Here is a 22,874-nt window from a genome sequence, read left to right on the forward strand (position 1 = left end):
TTATCCGGTAGGTCTTGGTTTGGACACCAGATGGGGGCCATGTGTGGCCTGATGGCTGGACGGAGTTGGCACACTGTCAACTAGGCTACATGCAAGTGCGGGAAGGCATCCCATGACTGACCGCATTGAGAGCATTTTTCGGAGCAGCCCACTCTCGGGTTGTGGGGCCCGTTTGGAGTCCCAGATGATACCGGATGGCTGTGGGCCGAATGAAAACCGTAGGTCGGTTGCTCTATTTTGCGCACCGACCGACTACGACTGGTGGCTATATAAGAGCAAGCCCGTGAAGCCCATTTCATCACTGGCTACAGCAACCCTGATTCCTTAGCATCCAGCCTCCGTCCTCTACTGTTTTCAGCTCGCCATCGAAGCTTCTTTCACAGGAGCGCACGGTTGGGAGGCAGCGTCATCTATTGTATCAGTTCTACAGTAATCAAATTTTTGATTCTCCATACTATCTGTTTTCTCTCTTGCGTACGAGATCCTGTTATCTGTTGAGCACAGACGTTGTATTGTTTTCTTACATGGTATAAGAGCCTGGACTCTAGTAAGAAGATTTGGTAGTGTATTTTTGTTTGCGAGCAGATTGTGAGAGATGGCCCAGTCCTTAAGACTGCGAATTCCACCGTTCGGCGAAAGCGGAAAGTTGGACGGCTCTAACTATCCACTCTGGAAGTTGAAGATGAAGACCATCCTAAGCGCATATGAGCTTTGGGACACTACTATTGGGGTGGACGTGAGGCCGGTTGCGAGACCGGATCCAACCAATGCAGGACAATAGATAGTATCAACTGCGGATGAGATTCTCGCGTGGACAAGAAGAAATGCAGATGCACTGTGTTCTATTGTCTGCAGTGTAAGTGATTTCGTCATGGCGTTAATTCAACATGTCACCACAGCGGAGGAGGCATGGATGGTCTTGAAAAATCAGTACGAGACCACGAATCAAATGCGGATTCAGAATCTGGAGACTCAACTCGCGAACGAGAAATTGTCTGAGTCTGAAGCGGCAGAGAAGTTCATCACCAGGGTGAAGAATCTGCGCGATCATATGACTGCGATTGGCATCACCATCACCAGCGAGAATCTAGCACGAAGGTGTATACGGATTCTCCCATCAAAGTACGACGGTCTTGTTACGGCGCTGAATACGCAGAACAGAAATCCGTCCCTCAACTTTGAGGATTTCAGCGCGATGCTTCTGGAGGAGGAGATGTGTCAAAAGACGAGGACTGGAGAAGATTCGGCTTTCTACGCTGGATCAAAGAAAGGTAAGGATAAGGACTCTGGTAACCCATATTCTTCTGATGATAAAAAAAGAAAGAAGAAGATTAAGTGCTTTTATTGCAATAAGGCAGGGCACAAGCAGAATGAGTGCCGAAAGAAGATTGCAGATGAGAAGAACGGAGTAAAGAAAGAGTCCAGCAACAGCGCGCAGGCAGCACTAGTAGAGCTGTTCGTAGCGATTGAGGAGATTTGCACGGATGCAGTTTATGTACTTGTGGATGAACCTTGGATCATTGACAATGGCGCATCGCGCCACATGACCAGTCGGAAGGATTGGTATACCTCTTTACAGCCGGTAGGGAATGACATCCTGGTAGCAGTCGGCAATGATGCAAAATGTCCAGCAAAAGGAAAAGGTACGATTGCTCTCAAGTCAGATGGAGTCGTAAAACAGTTGTCCAATGTTCTTTATGTGCTAGATATCAAGAGGAACTTGTTGTCCGTTTCTGCGATTACGGATAGGGACCTTAAAGTTCAATTCGATAAGAATTGTGCACAGATCGTGGATCTTCAAGGAAAGGTCGTTGGTAAAGTTATACGGCGTAATATCTACGAACTCTCAGCTTTCAGTGCTCGAGCCGATGTGAAGAACACTAAGTTGTGGCATGAGAGGTTTGTTCATCTAAACCTTAGTTCTTTGAAGGAGATGCATAAAAGTGAAATGATTGCAGACCTATCAGAAATTTTAGATCTGCTCGATGTATGTGAAGCTTGCATGATGGGCAACCAGCATCGGCAGCCCTTTCCTAAGAGGCCAGCATGGCAAAGGCTCCTCTAGAGCTCGTTCACATGGACCTCTGTGGAAAGATGGAGACGGAAGCTTTGGGTGGTTCCTACTACTTCATGACGCTGATTGACGACTACAGTAGAAGGATATGGATATACTTCTTGAAGACTAAAGACGAGGCTTTTAGTAAGTTCAAGGAATGGCATGTAATGGTCGAGAAAGAAACGGGGAAGAAGGTGAAGAAATTGATATCAGACAGAGGTGGAGAGTTTACATCAACTGAATTCGAGAGTTATTGCAAAAGTCACGGGATCAAGAGGCAGAAACCCCCACCACATACATCACAACAAAATGGAGTAGCAAAACGCAAGATGTGCGTCATCTGTGAAATGGGCAGGAGTATGATGAAAGGGAAAGATTTGCCAAAGACTTTCTGGGCTGAAGCATGTAACACTGCAGTTTACATTTTGAATCGTAGCTACACGAAAGCTATGAATGGGATGACTCCACTGCAGGCCAAAAACCTTTAGCTGCACATTTCAGAGTTTTTGGATGTGACTGTTTTGTGCATGTCCCTGATGCTAACAGGATCAAATGGGAATCGAAGAGCCGGAAGTGTATTTTCTTGGGCTACAGTGAAGAGGCGAAGGGTTACCGTCTCTATAACCCTGTTACCAAGAAGGTAATAGTAAGTCGCGATGTGGTCTTCTCAGAACAGCCGCATCAATTGGAGGAGGATGCTTCCTTCCCAGACAACCAGGACTAGGATATCCATTCAGTACCACTACCAACAGCAGACCGAACTCACCCAACGGTGCTTAGGAGGATTCAAGATAAAGAAGATGAAGAAGAGCCTGTAGAACCACAACGGCAAAAGCCATTCCCGAAGTGGGTAAAGCAGCTTTTGGACGATAGAGAATCTCTAGTCATTGAGGAGGAACCATCCGAACACCGCCGGTCCAAGAGATTAGAGGAGCAAAGAAGAGCGCAGGAACACTTGGTCAACTATGCTTTGATGACAGAAGTGATCTGTGCTGATGAACCCAAGTGGCTTGAAGAGGCACATGGTGATGATAGGTGGATGGAGGCTATGCAGTCGGAGTATGGCTTTATAATGAAGAACAACACTTGGGACCTTGTGGATCGTCCATCAAAACGCAAGGTAATCGACACCAAGTGGGCGTATAAGATCAAGTACAAGTTCGACAGTACGTTGGATAAGTACAAGGCTCGGCTCGTGGCAAAAGGATTTGCACAGGTACATGATTTTGATTATCAGGATACTTTTGCTCCCACAGCTCGACTAACCACAATTCGCAGTGTTTTGGCTTTAGCTGCCCAGGGAAGTTGGCCCGTGTTTCAGATGGATGTAAAATCCACCTTTCTGAATGGGGATCTCAAGGACTCCGGAGGTATACGTGGAACAACCACCAGGTTTTGTGATCCCCGGTTCAGAAGGTAAAGTCTGTAAACTAAAGAAGGCACTTTACGGGCTGAAACAGGCCCCACGAGCGTGGTACCAGTGAATTGATGCCTACTTTTTGCAAAACGGGTTCAGGAGGAGCCCATCAGATGCAAATTTGCATATCTTTAGAGAAGGAGACATGTGTATGATCGTGGTGCTTTATGTGAACGACCTTGTCATAACAGGGAACCATGAAGAGAAGATCTCACAGACAAAGCATTTGCTAGGAAGAGAGTTTGAAATGACAGACCTCGGACTGATGCATTTCTGTTTGGGGATTGAAGTTTGGCAAGAGCCGAAACAGATCTTCATTTCACAGCTGAAGTATGCTGGAGAGATACTGAAGGCATTAGGCATGGCTGAGTGCAAGATAGTTGGGACCCCTATGGAGGTTGACGTGAAGCTCTCAAACGAGGATTCATCAACATTGGTGGACGAAGCGAAGTACAGAAGGCTTGTGGGCAGTTTGATTTACTTGTGCAACACATGGCCGGACATCAGCTTTGCGACTGGTGTACTAAGCAGGTTTTCCAATAAGCCCTGGGAGAACCATTGGAGGGCAGGGATGCGGGTGCTGAAATACATCAAAGGCACACTTGATTATGGCATCACCTATACCAAGGGCAACATCTTGACCGGATTCTGTGACTCGGATTGGGCAGGAGATGTGGACAGTAGGAGATCAGTGACAGGTTACTGTTTCTCACTTGGATCTGGAGCTGTGTCATGGGTCAGCAAGAAGCAACCCACAATTGCTCTTTCTTCTACCGAGACAGAGTACAAATCAGCATGCTTTGCTTCTTGCGAGGCAGTGTGGTTGAGGAGGATTCTGGGAGACATGGGTGCAGTGCAGAACAAGCCTATGCAGTTATCATGTGACAATCAGAGTTGCATGGCGATTGCAAAGAACCCTGTTTTCCACGCTCGCACAAAACACATTGAGATTCAATATCACTTTGTACGCGAGCTCATCATGGATGGAGAGGTCGACTTGGTGTACTGTCCGACTACAGAAAATGTTGCGGACATCTTCACAAAGGCTCTTGGAAGAGACTTGCTGGAGAGGCATCTTCATCGACTTGGCATTGGATCGAAAAAGTAAGTTCACTTGCGGGTGGACATTGAGGGGGGGTGCTAGATATCAATGCTCCACTCTCACGTAACTACGCGGGAACCAGCTAACTCTACTTGTAAGTCCCCCATATGAGGAGAAGGCATTTGAGTAGCTCGGTTATCCGGTAGGTTCTAGTTTGGACACCAGATGGGAGCCATGTGTGGCCTGATGGCTGGACGGAGTTGGCACACTGTCAACTAGGCTACATGCAAGTGCGGGAAGGCATCCCATGACTGACCGCATTGAGGGTAGACGGAGCATTTCCCGGGGCAACCCACTCTCGGGTTGCAGGGCCCGTTTGGAGTCCTAGATGATCCTGGATGGCTGTGGGCGGAACGGATACCGTAGGTTGGTTGCTCTATTTTGCGCACCGGTTCTATCGTGTGGTCAGTGGCCTATTTCGAGACCGACCCCTAGTCGACCGTTTTGGGCGGACTGGGTCGGTCACCCAATTGAGCCCAACCGACTATGACTGGTGGCTATATAAGAGCAAGCCCGTGAAGCCCATTTCATCACTGGCTCACCTCACCTTCCCTGCTTCGCTTCCCATTCCTCCCCCCTTCCTTTCCTTTTCCTTCCCCACCTTGGGAGTTCACAGTTAGTCAAGCGATATGGCGGCTACATGCTCGGAACCGATGGCCTAGACGGCGGACCCCCCCTCCATCAGCCTATCGCATCACATTGACAGAGCACCAGGTCTCCTTGGTGAAGCAGGCCGCCACGGACTTCTCCCATACATCAGTTTATGGGAGGGTCATTGGCTACTCCCCTTCACGAGCAGACATCAGGGACTGGTTGCAGTCTACCCTCTACCTCGAGGACAGTCACATTGAGGAGGTTGCACTCATGGGACGTGGCATTTTTTGGCTTAAGCTCTCCTCAGCACAGGCTGCGAGTGACATGGTCAGACGATCCCCTACTTCTGTGGGTGGGAAGATCATTCTCATGGTCCCTTGGTACTGGGGCTTCAGTGTAGCGGACTTCGACGCCCGCTTTCGTATTCCTTGACACCCAGTTATCCTTATCTTCCCAGGTCTCGCAACCGAGCTTCGCCCGATCATCAAGGACCTAGGGGCGCACTTTGGTTGGCCTATGCAGGACACCTACATTGATGCGGCGGCAGCCCAAGGGGTGCCTTGTATCAAAGTGGCAGTCCTTGATCCACAGAGCATCCCCTTGGAGTTCGAGATAGAGACAGACACAGGTGTGGTGACGCAGCGCATTCTGGTCACTGGTCGTCCAAACCAGTGTTTGAGATGCCACGACTTCGGGCACCAGGCTCGCTCATGTCCTCGCTTCACGGGTACGGAACCTCAGAAGACCCCCAGTCAGGCAGCTCAGGATACTCCGCTCCAGTCAACGACATCCCCTCCCGAAGGGGAAGGCTGGACGGAAGTCAAACGAATACGGAAGGGCAACAAAGCAGGCCCCAAAAAACCTTCCCAGCCACAGCAAGAGCCCCCTCAGATGATCCCTACTCATCAGCAGCCCGGTAAGGGGAAGGGGAAGGGAAAGGAGAAGGTCAGCCAGCCTCCCCCTCAGCCCTCATCTCGCCTTCCCCCCCCTCCCCCCTCCTCCTCGATTCTCCGACCCCCACCCCCTCCAGGTTCCCCCCCGCACCAGTGGTTTCCGCGCGCATGATACAGAAGGAATCCCCCCCTCCTCCACGTGCACCACTTGCAGCCCCGAAGCCAGCACAGACCTCACCCTCGTCCATCCCTTCGGGCCCGACGGTGGGGAGAGGCCCTTCCCCACAGGTGGCCAGCACCCCTCCCTCCGGTTCAGGTCAACACCTTTGTGTGTGAACCTATATTCATGCTCCCCGTGGTGAATTTCAGATCATTAAGCTCAATTTCTTTTTTTTTTGCGCAAAAAGTAGTGCTAGTTATATTACTTGAAAGCGAGAGTACAAGAAGGCCTGAAGGCCAGCGGGCTGTAATCACAAAACGGATTCAGCCCGAGAAGTCAAAATGCTAAATACAAGCCTCCTAGGGCATAATTGTCGGAGAGTGGACAAACAGCCACGGTGGAGGGGCGTAATGCCACTGAAGACTCTGAGTGGAGTGCTGGAAGAATAACTCCCGGTGGTCCCAGTCGCGAAGGAAACATCGTCTCTTTTCCTTCCCTGCCCGGGACTCTCCCTGAATCTGATCCCACTGACCCTTGAGCGTGTGAATGATCGTGCTCCAGATATCTGCGAGGGTCTGGGTGGTAGAAGAAGTCTGAGCTCCTACAGTCTGCGTGCATCTGGAAGTCCAGATATGCCAGTCTGTGATGCTCCCTATGATCTCCCAAACTGGGTGCCGAGGCATCGCTCCTGCATCTGTCTCTGTCAAATGCCATGGGAAGCTGTCCATGTATGCCCAAGTGGCCTGCGTGATGAAAAAGACGGGATCCTGTCTAGAGAACTCATAGGCCAAGTGATGTCCCGGCTCAGTGCTGCACCAACAAACGGCTCCCCAAGTGATCGGACCTAGCTCGGGTGTAGCCCTAGCTAAGATCCCCATGATTCCCTTCCAAACCGTCTGCGCGTACGAGCAGCTCCGAAGGCAATGCTTCAGGGACTCCTCCTCTAGAAGACACATCTGGCAATGCCCCTCCTGCCCCATCTGTCTCAGCCAGCTACCAACTGGAAGCCCCTTGTGTGCCACCATCCAAAGGAAGTAGGAGTTCTTCCTTGGACGCCAACTAGCCCAAAGAGTCTTCCAGAAAGTGCGAAGAAAGACCAAGGATATCCCCTGGGCATACCACCTATGTACCTGTGTGGGTAGCCCACGCTCGAGAGCCCCAAGAGCACGCCGACCCGTGCGTGCACTGTAAGAAAAGAAGGGGGTAGGGTTCTCTGAGGTTTCCAACGGTGGCCAAAGCCACTCCCCTGGGTCCCACTCCACCTCTAACAAGGAACGGCCCTCCCATATCCAGAGTCTCCAATCCTGGTCCTGCGTAATAAGGGGGTCTATATGCCAAGTCTTCCCTTGCAACCCTACAATGCGAAGGCGCTGCCAGGGAAGCTGGGGGTCGATCACAGCCTCTCTGCTCTGTAGGCAACTGTCATCAGTGATGGAGAAGAAATGTACCGAAGAATCCGAGAAGAGGCCTGCCACCACCAAAGGAATGCCTCGTGGAGTGAACTGTCCTAGCCACCTCTCATCTCCCGGGAAGAGCTGTCCGGTGCCTACGGGAATCCTCCAACCTGCAGGGATGGCAGCATCAATCTCCGCTCGCCGAGCCTGGATCCCACGTGCCGTACCTACTGCTGCTGCCAGCTCGCTTGGGCTCATCCGACTGTAGACGTCCCTTCAAACCCGGAATGAGCGGCGCGGGCCCATGCGCCCAGAGCGCCCAAGGGATATGGGATCTCTCTCCAAGCTAACGACCTGTATCATCTGTCACCTCGCTGCTCCAGATCAAGGGCTGTCTGTATGTCTCCTCTCGGCAGCTAGGGGGAACCTGGGAAAGGCTGTGTCGCAACTTCCTCCAGACCGAAATGAGGCTACGGAGGAAGGGGGAACGGGGCTGAGTCAAAGGAGCTGAAGTGAAGATCCATCGAATAGAAGGCTGCCAAACACCCCCTCTCTGGGGAGTACACCCACTGAGACCATGCTGTAGCAAGAGCTTCCACGTCTATCCTCCTGGGGTCAGACCGCGGATGACTAGCTTGCCAAGAAGTGCCTGACTCTGCAGCTCTGGATCTATGATGCCAAGGCTGCCCTCTGCCTGGGGGAGAATGACCGTCTGCCAGGCGACCCTAGCTCTGGTGGTGCCGGAACCGTCTGAACCAGACCATAGGAAGTTCTGCACCAGTCTCCTCAGCTGGGCTACACAAGACCTCGAAAAACACCAACAAAAGGCCACATACCAAGCAGTGGCAAGAAGGACCTGGTTGACCACAAGGGCCCTGCCTGCTAAGGAAAGCCGAGCCGTGCTCCAGAAAGCAAGCTTCCGTCGTATGGAGGCTAGGACCGGCAAGAACTGCTGAGCCGGTGTGATGTCCAGGCCTACCTGGAATCCCAGGTAACGTGTCGTCTGTCCTCTGGGGATCCAGCAAAACCCCAAGAAAATACCCCAGTAAGTTGAAAAGCCAGGTCAAGGCACAAGGAATAGAGTCTGGGTTGAGGAAAGCATTGGCATGGTATCAAATCGGCAACGAAAGACACTTTTGCAACATCTGCAGAGGAAGAAACAAAGAGAAGAAATAAGACTCCTTGTAGAGCAACAACAAGAAGTGGTTGTAGATGCATGCATTTGATCATTGCCATCGGAGCGAAGAACACGAGCTGTGTGTCACGATTGGTGGGAGCACTCGAGGCAGCAACATCAGGCCATTCTGGTGATTATCAATCTTGAGTCTTCACAAGCTTTAGCTTGCACCCTAAAGTTTGTAGAGTAACAACCCTACCAACATCTCGGGAGATGCATGCCTAAGAGGCGATGCTCTCTAACCTGAGAAATGGCCTATAGAAAGTGAAAGGGGTGCATAGCTGAGATAAACTAGCTACAAAGAGGCTGGCTCCCGGATCTGTAAGAAAACCAACTGACTTATGCCAGTTAATTTTCGCCCCAGCCGCAAGGTAAAAAATCTCTAGGGATAGTCTCACTCGCTCCAGTGACTCGACATCATCCTGCACATATAGGGCTACGTCGCCTGCATACTCGGAGTCCAGCAGCTCAGCATCCTCTCGAATAGGGAGACGCATCCCGCGAAGACCTGTGGTACGAGATCGAAGGAAGTGTGTCATGGCCTTCACAAAAAATAGGAAGAGGTAAGGCGCTAATGGACAGCCCTGACGCACCGAGCGCTCGAGTGTGAATCTCTCCCCCATCCTGCCGCTAATGATAACCCAACTGGAGGCCGATCTGTAAAGGCTAGCAATACCTCTGATCCACTCGTCCGGGAAACCGAACCGAGCGAGTGTACCTTCCAAGAAGGACCAGTCTACCCTGTCGTACGCCTTCTCAAAGTCAAGAAGGAGTATGGCAAGGTGCTGACCACTGTGCTGGGCCCATTCCGTCGCCTCTGAGAAAGTGAAGATGTTGTCCAAGATGCTGCGATCTTGGACAAAACCAGTCTGGGTGTCATGAATCAAGTCGTGTAGCAGGGGGCGGATGCGACTGCTGATCATCTTGGCGAGGATTTTGTAGGCGGTCGAGAGGAGGGTGATGGGGCACCACTGTCTGATCTCCTGGCGGTCCCCCCCTTTGGGGATGAGGCAAATCAGGCCTGTCGCAAGGCTCTCTGGCATCTGCCCACTGGAGAAGATGTGCTGGAAGGCTGCGAGAAAGGGTCAGTGGATCTGCTCCCAAAAGGTGGTGAAGAAAGCTCTAGAGAGGCCATCGTCACCTGGGCATTTCTGCCCATCAATAGCACTCACCGCATCCTGCATCTCCGCAACAGTTGAAGGTGCGAGAAGGGTGTCGCTCATGCTGGGCTGCACGAGTCTCGGTGTAGATCTCCACACCTCCTCCCTGCAAATGCGGCCACGAGGGTCTGGGGGCTCCTGCTGGAATAATGATCTGTAGAAGTCTGTCGCCAAGTCCCGGACCTCATCTGGATCTGTCCTGACACTACCATCCTGCGTCCTAAGAGAACGGAGCTGCTCCCCTGCTGACCTCTGTCCATGAGTCCTGAAGAACTCTCTGCACATCCTGTCGCCTTTCCTAGCCCAGAAGGACTTGGAAGCATGAAATGAAAACTCTGAGCGACGCTGGGTGATCTCCTCTAGCATGGCTCGAGCCCGAACCTCCTGTTGTCTGAGCTCCTCAGAGCCTGGAGAAGACTGATGCATCCTCTGAATCGAGGCGAGATCACGTCTGAGACCCCTCTCCCGTGCCCAACACCACTGTCTGACCTGAATCGCCTCCTGCTGGCAAATGCGGCTAGACTCAACAAGCGCCTGAGCTACCTGTGCTGCCATATCCCTGGTGGGGTCCCACTCCTGCTCCCAAAGGTCCACTATCCTGCTGTGAACCGCTGCTCTGGTGTAGATGGAATCTGGGATCCGGCATGAACGTGGAGGTGAGGACTGAGAGGCCGAGTCTAGGACTAGGATGAATGGGGCATGGTCTGAGAGTGTCGTCCCTGGAACCACTCCTGACTCTCCTCCTCTGCCAAGCGCCCAATCACTAACATAGAAACGGTCCAGCCGCTCCGGGAGTCTGCCTCCCTCCCTCCTGTAGCCCCAAGAGAAGTCCAAACTCCCAGGCCATCTACGAAAGGACGGCTCCCTCCAGCTATCCCGACCTCCCACTGCAAAGATGAAGGAGTCCCAATCTGCCTGCTCTGCCTGAGCTATACCGAGGAACTCTGGGCCCCTTCCCTGCTGATCCTCTAAGGTCTCAAGGTTGTTGAAGTCCCCTCCTACAATCCAAGAGTCCATCTCTGGCAACAGGTCTGTTAAGGATCTCCAAAAAATCGATCTACGTCTGAGATCAGTCGGTGCGTAGATATTGAGGATACCGATGCAGGATCCCTCAATATGCTGGCCCACCCAAAGTGCACGTCCTGGGATCAAAGTGCCAAAACCAAACACATGCTGAACTAGAGAAGCGTCGATGGAGGTGCAGACACCCCCGCTTCTCCCCTGCTCACCAATCGAGGTTCCCAGTAGGTGTGGGAGCGTCCTGTGAGGACCTTCCCACAAATACTGATTTGTGACGCCGAAAGCTTGTGTTCCTGTAGTAGGAGCACATCTACCTTTCCCACCAAAGCTGGCTGGAGCTCCTGTCTGAGCACCATCTTCCTGGGGCCACGGGTGCCTGATGAGTGGAACCCGTTAACATTCCAAGAGATAATGCGTAGACTCATGAGGAGGGAAGGTGGGCCACAAACAGCTGTCTGCTTGCGGTCGAAGTCGAAGTGGTCGGAGGATGTCCTGTGTGGAGACAAAGGCGCTTCTGTGAAGGTTTCGAAGGAGAGGTCGGATCATCGGACCCATCCTCTAAAACCTTTAGCAGAGGGGAAAGGCCCTTCGTCCCGTGGTGGTAAGCTCTCTCTAACCAGTTCGACGCCTCTGCCAAGGAAATGCCGTAGAAGCTTGCAATCTCTGAGGTCCTCCAGGGGCGAAGCCCTTCCGCGTAGGCCCACTCCAGTGGTGGCCTAATAATGACCAGGAGTCGGAAACGTTTGGCGCTGTGGCGCCAACGCAGACGAACATCACCCTCCTGCCACTACTGCTGAAGAAGCTCCGCTGCTCTGCTACCAATCCAGTCCTGCACCTGCTCCTGGGTCTGGTCACGTATCGTCTCCCAAACATTTTCATTTGTCCATTGCTCACTCCCTTCACTGGAGATAGTGAAGCAATAGCTAGGACCATCGTGCGGAGCCAGAATGGACACCTTACCCTCCGCCCCCTTGCGGAGGAAGAAGATGCTGATGTCTAGGCATGCGGGAAAAGAGTGAGCCAAACACCAGCAGATCTGCACAGACTGGTTTAGTCCAGTCTTGATCAGCTCAGTTGAGCTTGTCAGTCTGGTCGTCTAGATCAGCATGCTGGGCGGCCAGATCAGGGGGCACCATGCCCTAGAAAAGGGCCCCCTTGGGGGGGGGAAGGGGCATTCAGCAGTTCCGTCTGCTATGTTTTGGACCTTTCAGGAGCTCACAAAGAGGCAGATCTGCACTGCAGTAGAAGAGCCAACAATGCCTTTATGGCCCCTCCCCCCCTTTAACACTTCTGCAGTCCAAGGAGGTGCTCCCCAAAAAAAGTAGAATAGAGAGGCCAAAACGGAGACTTTATCTTGCAAAAAAATCCGTGAAGCTTGCTGTTTTTTCAACGGAAAAAGGTCAGTGTCGATGGAACGACGGAAGTTGAGAGTCCGGTTATCTTCCCATCACCAATTTGAAGTCAATCTCTTGCATGAATTCAATCCATGTAGCCTTCAAGGTCAAGCTGTTTATATATATGTTTCAGCGAACGATGTTCTATCGCTACATTCAATGTAGCCCCCTGTAGATTTTTCAAACGCTAAACAACGGCTCTCTCCGATTGGGCTCTATGGAATCATAGAGTCTTTGCTGATCCCTCTCTCGCATAGTTTCACTTCTTCTAGGGCGTCTCTGCTTCAATCGTTCTTTGATTGACTCTGTGCCCCTGATCTGGATTTTCCTGCATATTTGTCATATAATGCTATCTTTTGATGCTGTATTTGCATGTCTCCTCTCTGGGAATGTAATATAAACACACATATATTTCACCAAAAAAATAAAATGTGTGTGTGTGTGTGTGTGCACGTGTGCGTCAACAGGAGTCTGTGCCCCATATCTTTTGGCATTGCCCTGAATCTCATGATTGCTTGTTGTTGCTAGGGAAAGGGCTTCAGGCTTGTTTTTTCAGTTGGTTTCTGGCTGTTTGGTTTTCATCCAGTAAGCAGGGCTAAGATCTTCTCTTTTATTGGGCACTATGAACTCTATGGAAAGACCGTAACCATTGAGTCTTTGGTGATCCCTCTCCAGGCATCCTTACGGCAATCATTTTATGATTTTAGATATCCTGCCTTCTTGTCATACGATGATATCTTTTGATGATTTGCAACTGGCTGTTCCCTTTCATGGGACTGTTCTATGTAATATAGTGACAAATGGATCCCCCCTTCCTGCCCCAAAAAAAAACTGTACATACACGACACAAAGGGATCATCCTTATTAGCGTCAACTGGAGGCCGAATACAACCTAAGCATCTCCTATCCTATCTAGACAGTGTTTGCTGGATTTGGCTTTGAAATCCTTTATGAGTGCTTTTCCATCTAGATTGACTGTCCACTTGCCTGCCTTTCTGGCATGTTTACCTTTGCATGGGCGACCCTTCATATATACTTTCCATCTAGTGCCACTCCTGCTTCCCACTTCCGTGCAGGTATTTGTGTAGTGGGCATGGCTTACAGGGCCTTGTTTTGGAGCTTGAAAAGGCCTCCACTTCAATTTTGCCGGTTTTGCTAGGGTACTTCTCCATCCATGCCTTGAGAGGGATAAGTGAGCATCACTCTTGGATGGAGTCTTCTTCGAGACACAAGGTCTTGTATATGTTTTTCTTGCATTATTACTCTAGGTTGATTGTTGCAAACTATGCTGTGATGAACATCTTGTTGTGGAAGTTCGTTGCTTTGCAATTTCTTCTTGTTGAGGTCCTTCTCTCTTGGGAGGTAGGAAGATTAGGATAAACTGTGTGTGTGTGTGAGAGAGAGAGAGCAGGTCACGAGACAGAGGAGGTCCCGTACAGCTCCCCCATCTGTCCGTACATGTGTACGGTCGCCGTACAGGTGCCGTACGGCCGTACGAACAGGCCCGCTCCTTCTTGCGCAATCCTATGCGATCCCGTTCGAATTGTGTGTGTGTGCATCGCCATCGCTGTTCCCTTCTGAAGCCCCTTCCGTGCGTCTGTACACCCCCGCCTTCTCCATACAGTCTAGCCCCCTGGCCCTCCGTCAGCATCTCTGTCCTATTCGTTTTGTTCCGTACAGCTTCTGTCTGCCCTGTCAGCACTCCGTACAGTCCGTACGGTCCTGTCTATCCGTATTGTCCGTACAGTTTCCTCCTGTCTGTACTTTTTTCCCTATTTCTCCCGTGCTGTTTGCTCTGTTCAAACCCTGCTGTACAGCTCTGGTTCTTTCTGCCTTTTCATCAATCTTGCCCTGCTTAACTCCATGGAGGACCACCTCAAAAGCTATTCCCGGAAGGACCTGTCCCGGAACTCCAAAAGACAGCAAGTTGATTTTTCTACTTCAGCCTCTGTAGATGCTCACTATGTTTTCGACATGCTCAAGGATGAATTTCATCACAGCCGGAAGGAGTGGGCCAAACCTCCCCCGGCCCTTAAATATAAGCTGAAGCTGCCCTCTTTGGTCGCTCCTCTCCGAAAGTTTTCTCAGCAAGCAGTCATCATTTTCTTTCCAGGGAAGCTACCTTCAGCAAATGATGTAGCTCAGTGGGTTCAGGCTTTGTTGGGAGGTTGCTTTGTTGAAGGAGTATATTTTGCTTCTCGAGGTTTTTATGAAGTGCACTTTTTGGATGCCTCATATCGTCAGCAGATATTGGAGATGTCCCCTCTATCCTATGGCAGACAAATGGTCCATGTCATGCCATGGTCACCAAATAAGGATTATCATGGTCTCATTCGACATCACTGCCCTGTATGGGTTGAGGTTGTGGATTTTCCGGACTATATGAGGGCTGAGTTACCAAGCCTGGTAGCTACTTTGGGGCAAGTTGTATGCCCACCCCGTCCTTCGGGTAATCGAAATCGGTTTTGTGTTCTTTGGGATACAGATCACCCAACCCCTCCTTCTATTGCGGTAGAGGTGGAGGATGTCCCCTTGGGCGAAAAATATTTTGACTTGAAATGGGGAGTATTTACAGGTGCTTGCTTCACATGTCATAAGTTTGGCCACCTAGCTTCACAGTGTCCTGCAGTCCTGCATCAGCTCCCATCTACAGCTATTGCTCCAGAAAATATTTCCCCTACAACTTATGGTCCGGGGCCTAAGGCTATGCCTAGCAAGTCCAGGGATATGGCATCTAAATCTGCCCCACCCAAAGAAAATGTGGTTCAGGTTCCAGCCAAGCAAAAGGATAAGGGAAAGGGCAAAATTTCAGAATCTCATGCCGCTCCTCAGGGTACCTGGCAGCAATCCAAAAAGGTATTTGCGCTCAAGCCACAACCGTTACAATCTCGCCATTGGGATGCCTCTACTTCCACCCCTGGTCAGGCCTCTACCCCTGCTGATAGCCTCACTTCTCAATTGTGGGTTGATGTGCTCAAAAGGGGCATCCCTATATGTGACAATGATGAGGATTATAGAGCTATTGATCCAGGAGGCCAAGTGGATGTTGATGTCATGGCTGAGGCCTGACAACTTACACCTTCACTATGCTTTTTGGTTCGGCTGTACATACCTTCTATGTCTACTTTAATTACTTGCATTACATACAACGTTCAAGGTCTTTGCAATGTCAACAAGTGGAGACTTTTTTGGCACTATGTACATAGAATGCACCCCGATGTAATTTCTTTACAAGAACACAACCAACACTTCTTGGCTGGCCAGCAAGGCCATTTTGCTGGTTACGACATCTTTTATGCTGGTACAATGCACTTTTCGGGGGTATGCATGCTGGTGAAACATGATATGCAGCCCACGGTGGCTTACAATGACCCCCAGGGTCGATGGATGGTGATCAGATGCATCTGTCATGCTGATCTTTATGAAATAGCATCTGTTTATGCCTCTCAAACTTCTGCGACAAGAGCTTGAATGTGGGCCTCCCTTAAACAATATCCATGGCTGTCCAATGCCTTTTTGTGTGGAGACTTTAATAACTCGCCAGCCATCCAAGACAACACCACTCATCGTTCTCACATGATCCCGACTGAGCTTCGACATTGGGAAGATATGCTTTCTTTCTTGCATGCAGAAGACTTATGGCTCTAGAGATATGGGTTACACATACCATCACAATGCCTTTACTCATTACTGGGCTCGACTTGACAGATGGTATTTGTTGCATGCTCAGCAGTATGCTAGTTTCACATGTGCACTATGGGTTGATCATTCCCTCTTGCTATCTGATCACTTTCCAGTATGCTTGACATTATCTATAGCACGTTTGACAGATGATATGCCTTTTTTTGGTCGTCGCCTACTCCATGTTAATGGTGCTTATTTGCTGCATCAACAATTTCAGAACATGGTGAGAGTGGCTGTCCGCCCCCTCCTTTCACATGCTCAGGAGGACATGGATTTCGCTTGGATCAGTCTTGCCCATCGTTTGAAGGCTGTCATTCAAGATTATGGACGAAGTTACATGGGAAACCTCAGGCTTAAGCTAAAATAGGCTCAATCTCATAAGCAACAAATGGATTTAATCAGCTCTCATAGGCAGCTCACTTCCTCTGAACAGGATTCCTGTGCTTATGCGGTTCACATCATCCATCAAAATGATCTTCGCAAATTAAAGAAGTGGCAAATCCGAGCTCGCATGAAAAACCTTTTGGATAAGGGCTGCTCCTCCAAAGCCTTCTTTAAAAGCCTGCATGCGGATAGGCGAAAGGAGGATATTTGTAGAATCAGGCAAGATGATGGCACCTGGACCACATCCAAATCAGAATTGGAATCGCAATGCTCTAGTCATTTCCAGCATCTCTTTTCTCCTCAGCCTGATCATTCAATGCAAGTGAATGCAGCTAGGTCTCATTTTCTGATGCATGTTCAGCCCATATTGTCCCTGGAACGGGCTCGTGCACTGGAGCAGCCCTTTATGCTTAATGAACTGGATGTTGCTCTGAGTCATTTACGTAAAGGCAGCTCTCCTGGTTGGGATGGATTGACTGTAGAATTCTTCCGTGCATTTTGGGGTGATCTCAAGAACACTCTGCTTCTTATGATCAATCATGCTTGGGCAGAACAATCTCTTCCTCCTTCTTGGAAACATGGCCTTGTCAAATTGATCCCCAAAAAAAGGTTGTGTGAGACAATGGCTGATTGGCGGCCCATATCTCTTATGCCAGTCATTTACAAACTCATTGCCAAAATGATTGTCCTCAGGGCTCGATTTATCTTGCAAGCAGGACTCTATCCTAGGCAGTATGGGTTTGTTCCCAGAAGACAGATAACTAACAATATCTCCAATGCTTTGCTTGCATTTGAGTATGCCAAATATTCTAAACAAGATGTTCTCATTCTGCAAGTGGACATTGCCAAAGCATTTGATACTGTCCATTGGGATTTTATTTCTCAGACTATGCATAAATTGGGATTTGGCCCTCGGCTGGTCCATATTATTTACTGGCTCTATTCTCATGCCACTGCGCAGTGTTTGCTTGGTGGTGGGTTGTCAAGAGCATGGACTATGGCCCGCTCAGTGAGACAGGGTTGCCCTCTTAGCTCGCTACTATATGCCATTGCTACTCATCCGTTATTGTTGCATATGGACCATCTTGCAGCTACAGGGCAGCTTCATGGCTTGCAAATTCCAGGGGCACAGAGGTTTCTTGCACAGGCATATGCTGATGATTCATATTTCATGCCCAGGAATTCTCAAAGTGACCTCTCTCACTTGATGCATACTTTGAATGATTTTGGCATAGCTGCTGGACTGCATATTAACTTTCAGAAATCGAATCTTTTAGCATTGAAAGAAGCTGATTGGCATGCACTTCTCTGGCCAGGCCACATCCTTCCTCCCCATACTCTTGTGAGGCATCTAGGATATCCCATTGGCTGGAATATTACCCCTCAACAACAGCTCAAATGGGTGCTTCAAAAGATCAACAAGAAGCTGGAATATTGGCATTTGTCCACTTGGCCTCTACATGTTCGACTTCGGATAGTACAGTCTATCATTATGGCATACGTGCAATTTTATTTGCCTCTTCTTCCCTGGTCTTTTAAGCATTTGGCTTCCTATATGTCCCAGGCTATGGAGATATTTTGGAAAAGCAAATCTCACAAAAAGGCATTGAGACTTCTTCCCATGCAGGCTGTTTGTTGTCCTAAGACTCATGGGGGACTGAATATTCTCAATCTTCAGTTTCATATGCTGGCAAGAAAGAGCACTATGATTGCTGATTTTTTTCAGCAAAAACAGCCATGGGCTATTATGTTAGCAGCTATGTGTGGAAACATGACGTCCCATGCATATGGGCATTGGATTACAGATCACTGGGAAGCAGTCATGACCACATTTCAGGGGGAAATTTCTGATTGTCCTGTCTCTATTGCTTTTATTCATGATTGGAAGAGAATTCTCTCTTATGCTAAATGGACAGGTGCTTCTTTCCATCATGGTAATTCTTTTCGCTTGGAAAGCATCCATTGGAGCAAGGTGTTTGAATCGCCTCTCGCTTTACATGCACCTATTAAAGCATATAATCTTATGAAACTGGGCATAAGATTTGTCGGAGATGTTGTGGATCAACATGGTTATGTGCTTTTATTCCCACAAGCTTGCAGGACATTCCCCTTGGGTCTGCATCATCGGCCCATTTGGAGAATACTTACAACTATGTTGCAGCCATTTGTTCATGTTCCTCCACTGTTTGTACAGGACAGATTGCTGGACTGGAATCTGACTTCCTTATCCCTTGCTACCTGTTCGCTTTCAATGCATAATCTGGCCTCCTCGATGGTTTGTAGATTTCTTCTTCCACCGCCATAAATTGATAAGCATGTCAACACTCTTTGGAATTTGGATAGGCCTTTATCTTGGTGGCAATCACGACTCAAGAAAATTTGGAAAGCCAAATTGCCATTGAAACAGAGGCTTTTCTTTTGGAGATGTATAGTGGGAGCTTTTTCCATTGGGGTGAAATTGACAGCACGTCGCATTGCTTCCCCTTCTTGCCCCCGTTGCTCTCATCACCGTGAGACAGTTCCCCATTTGTTATGGTCTTGCCCGCACTCTCGGTTATTGATCACTCATGTTTCTCATTTGCTGCGGCTTCGGTTTCCCTCTATCAGATTTGGGAAACTCTTCTGGATGTTTGGATGCTTCTCATCCCAGATGTCTCCATTCCTCCTTTTCTTTCATTGGACTCGTTTTTGGGTACTCTGGACTATTTGGACACAGAGATTGCATTCTCGGATGGGACAACAGTTTCCTCAGGCATATGCTTTCTTCAGAATGTCCCTCAAGCAATCTTTATATGATAGTTATGCTGCGAGGGACTTGGATGCTACTAGCCTTGAAGTGTTTTCTGACTGTTTTTGAGTTCTTCCATTAGGCTCTCTTTTGGAGTCTAATGTCATGTACATTGATCTCATGTTAATAATATAGTTACTGGTTTCACAAAAAAAAAAGTGTGTGTGTGTGTGTGAGAGAGAGAGAGAGAGAGAGAGAGCTGACCAAGTGGTCTCTTTTGTATTGCAGGTCCTGTGTACTGGCCTGTGTTTGTGGTGGGTACGTTAGCTTCGATAGTTGGAAGTCAGGCTGTAATAAGTGCAACTTTCTCAATAATTAAACAATGTCATGCACTCAATTGCTTCCCTCGAGTGAAAATTGTGCACACATCAAAACAGATTTTGGGCCGGATCTATATCCCTGAGATTAATTGGATTCTTATGGTCCTTTGCCTGGCAGTGACTCTCGGATTTAGGGACACAACAGCCATTGGAAATGCATATGGTAGGTTCAGTGTCCATTCTTTTCTGTATGTGTTTTCTGAAGCCAGATGGGACAAAAAGAGGTAGCTCAAACATATGCAGATTATCACCTTTGAGACTTCCTTACATAGTTCCAATGCATTAACTTCTTAACTGCTCTGCATCATACTGAAGACAAGCTTTGATCTGCCTACAGGGTTTACTGCAATCACAGTAATGTTGGTGACAACATGCCTCATGACTCTTGTTATCATGATCGTGTGGCAGAGGAGTATATTTTTGGCAGCATGTTTTTTCATCTTCTTTGGTTCGATGGAAGGGCTATATTTTTCTGCCTCCATAATCAAAGTGCCTGAGGGTGGCTGGGTTCCCTTGGTCTTGGCAATTTTGTTTATGCTGGTCATGTATGTCTGGCAGTACGGTACATCAAAGAAGTATGAATTTGATTTGCAGAACAAGGTCTCTATGAAATGGATACTCACGTTGGGTCCAAGTCTAGGGATTGTCCGTGTTCCTGGGATTGGTCTTATTTACACTGAGCTGGTGACTGGTGTACCTGCCATCTTTTCTCACTTTGTAACAAATTTGCCAGCGTTTCATCAAATCTTGGTGTTTGTTTGTATAAAATCAGTTCACGTGCCTTACATTCCGTTAGAAGAGCGGTATTTGATTGGACGGATTGGTCCAAAAGAGTATCGCATGTATAGATGTATTGTGAGGTATGGATACAAGGATATCCATAAAGATGATGATGATTTTGAAAACCAATTGATTTTGAACATAGGAGAGTTTATACAACGGGAAGGGGAACAGAATTCAGTTAACTCATATTCAGATGGTTCTGTGGATGGTCGACTGGCTGTTGTTGGCACTTCTGGTCTAACTGCCATGAAGCTGGTTCTTTCTGGTACAGAAAATGATGAGCTACAGGCACTAAGCATTGCAAGCAGCAAGTCAGCTACATTGCAGAGCTTCCAAGCTGTATCGGAGATAGAATCTCCTCAGCTGAGAAGGAGAAGAGTCAGATTTGAGCTGCCAAAGAACCCAGAAATCAATCCTGCAGTTAGGGATGAGATGATTGAACTCATTGAGGCTAAAGAGGCTGGTGTCGCATATATTTTAGGGCATTCCTATGTGAAGGCCAAAAGAACATCTTCTTTCTTTAAAAGGCTGGCAATTGATGTTGGCTACTCCTTTCTCCGAAAAAACTGCAGGGGACCAGCTGTCGCTCTTAGCATCCCTCATATTTGCCTTATTGAGGTGGGGATGATTTACTTTGTGTAGCGATTGAAACCAAAATATTTACCTGGAAGTTAAAATGTGTGATGTTTGATGAAGCCATATAAAATATTGCGTCCCCTGAGTAAAGAAGAGGATAAAGATCGTAACTCGTCTATGAATACAGGGTCTTAACGGGGTATGTTTAATATTTATCATTTCATATTGATGACCCCTGAAAAGGTTCCAAGATCTTTGTGCTTCTGTTCCATCAATGAAAAAGCTGCAAAGTTTTACAAGAAGCCAATTTTAAAAGACCCAAGACCCTGTGCTTTCTAGAATGCTAGTGAAAATCATATATTACATGGTTTGGCTAGTGAGCCTATATGATTGAAATACCTGGAATACGTGACGTCTCAACTGCCTCAAATTGTCATTGTTTGAGTAGGATTAGTGCAAGCACTCTAGTCCATAAAGATTTTTAATCTTCATCCTTTGTTGAGATTATTCTAGTTACTGCTGCTGTTTTTCGGACTGCCTCTTGATTTTGATGTTAATTATTATATTCAAGTATTGTGGTAAAGAGACCACTAAATAGAAATTTGTAAGCTTCTGCAAGCAGTCATTTAAAAGCTTTTTGTAAATGAAAGACATCTATAAGAAACATTGGCCACTACCGTAACAGTTTATTGAATAGTATCAGTTGAAGTGTTATAAGGATATGCATGTGAGAGTGGTGTGTGTGTCTCAAAATCAAATTAGTAATACTACATTTTTTAAAAGAATAGCATAGCTTGCGTTGATATATAGCAGCTTTTGTAAATTTGCATGGAATCTAGAAAGACGAATTTTATAGCATCAGTTTTCAAATCAACCCAAGGTCGATTTGCATACTCTTAGAATGTGTGTGTGTGTGTGTGTGTGTTTGTGTGACCCCAAAAAAAAAGGTAGGGGTGAGTGGGTGGGTGGGTGTGTTCAACACCACATGATAACAATTGTCAAATTGATACAAGGCCGATTTGACTCTTAGAATGTGTTTGCGTGCGCACGTGTGCGTGTGTGCATGCGTCTGTGTGTAAATTGAACCAACGCCAATTTTCAAACATTAGAATAACCATTTTATAAGAAAGTAATTGTGACGTTGCATGGAATATTAGTCGATAAAATTTTCATAGAATATTCAAACGAATATGAAGTTTATATTGTTTTATTCGGCTAACTATAAAAGAAGCCAAAACGAGAGATTGATGCTTGGGACAAGTGAATTGTTCAATCTAGGTTTTACATGAAAGATGGTTGAAAATTAAGGACACGTTCTCACACGCCGCTCAAAGTATTGCCGTCATGATTGCGTACTTGTTATTATCCAATCATGTTATTGTATGGCTTTCACCTTTTTAGTGTGGAGGAGGAGTGCCTTAGTATATGTCAAATACGTACTTGAGTTCCATCAGTTAGGAGTGAGACGATATATGGTGGCTATTTAGCATTGCGTATGCAATGTGTATAATTGATACGAATTTACATGTATTTTTACATTTGGACATTTGGACATTGTCTCTATGTACTCATTTGTATTTTAGGAAGGGTATCAATGCTAACATTGAATCGTATAATACTAATTTACGTGATGGTAACAAAGTCATACTAATTTACATGTATTTTTACATTCTTGGACATTGTCTCTACGTAGTCATTTGAAAGGGTATCAATGCTGAAGTTGACTCATATATAAACAATTTAATTATTGTACACAAAACATGCAACTATTGTAAGTGTGATCCTTTGGATTCAAAAAGAACTAAGAGCTTCCAATGTATTAGAACATCATCACAACTTTTGCTATAGCACTAAAGTGCTTTCACATTTAGGCCCCATTGAGTTAGAGGATAGAACACTAATTAAGTCAATTTATTATAAATGTAGCTTAGAATATGTAGAGCTTTTTTTGAGCGAAGGCCATATGTATTTA

General features: G+C 47.7%; 1 protein-coding gene across 1 annotated transcript in view; it reads left to right on the forward strand.

The window, feature by feature from the left end:
• LOC147891333 (putative potassium transporter 2) overlaps positions 1-21,221 on the forward strand; it is a 50,664-nt gene extending 29,443 nt beyond the window's left edge. The window contains exons 8-9 of the mRNA XM_087389673.1: positions 19,452-19,706; positions 19,881-21,221. Coding sequence (XP_087245799.1) covers positions 19,452-19,706; positions 19,881-20,968 — 1,343 coding nt within the window. The 3' untranslated portion in view covers positions 20,969-21,221. The remainder of the gene's footprint in view (positions 1-19,451; positions 19,707-19,880) is intronic.
• The last annotated feature ends 1,653 nt before the right edge of the window (positions 21,222-22,874 follow it).

The sequence above is a fragment of the Dipteris shenzhenensis genome, chromosome 18, assembly GCF_047967505.1.
Source record: "Dipteris shenzhenensis isolate YYH24624 ecotype China chromosome 18, Dip_SZ_1.0, whole genome shotgun sequence".
Taxonomy (NCBI): domain Eukaryota; kingdom Viridiplantae; phylum Streptophyta; class Polypodiopsida; order Gleicheniales; family Dipteridaceae; genus Dipteris; species Dipteris shenzhenensis.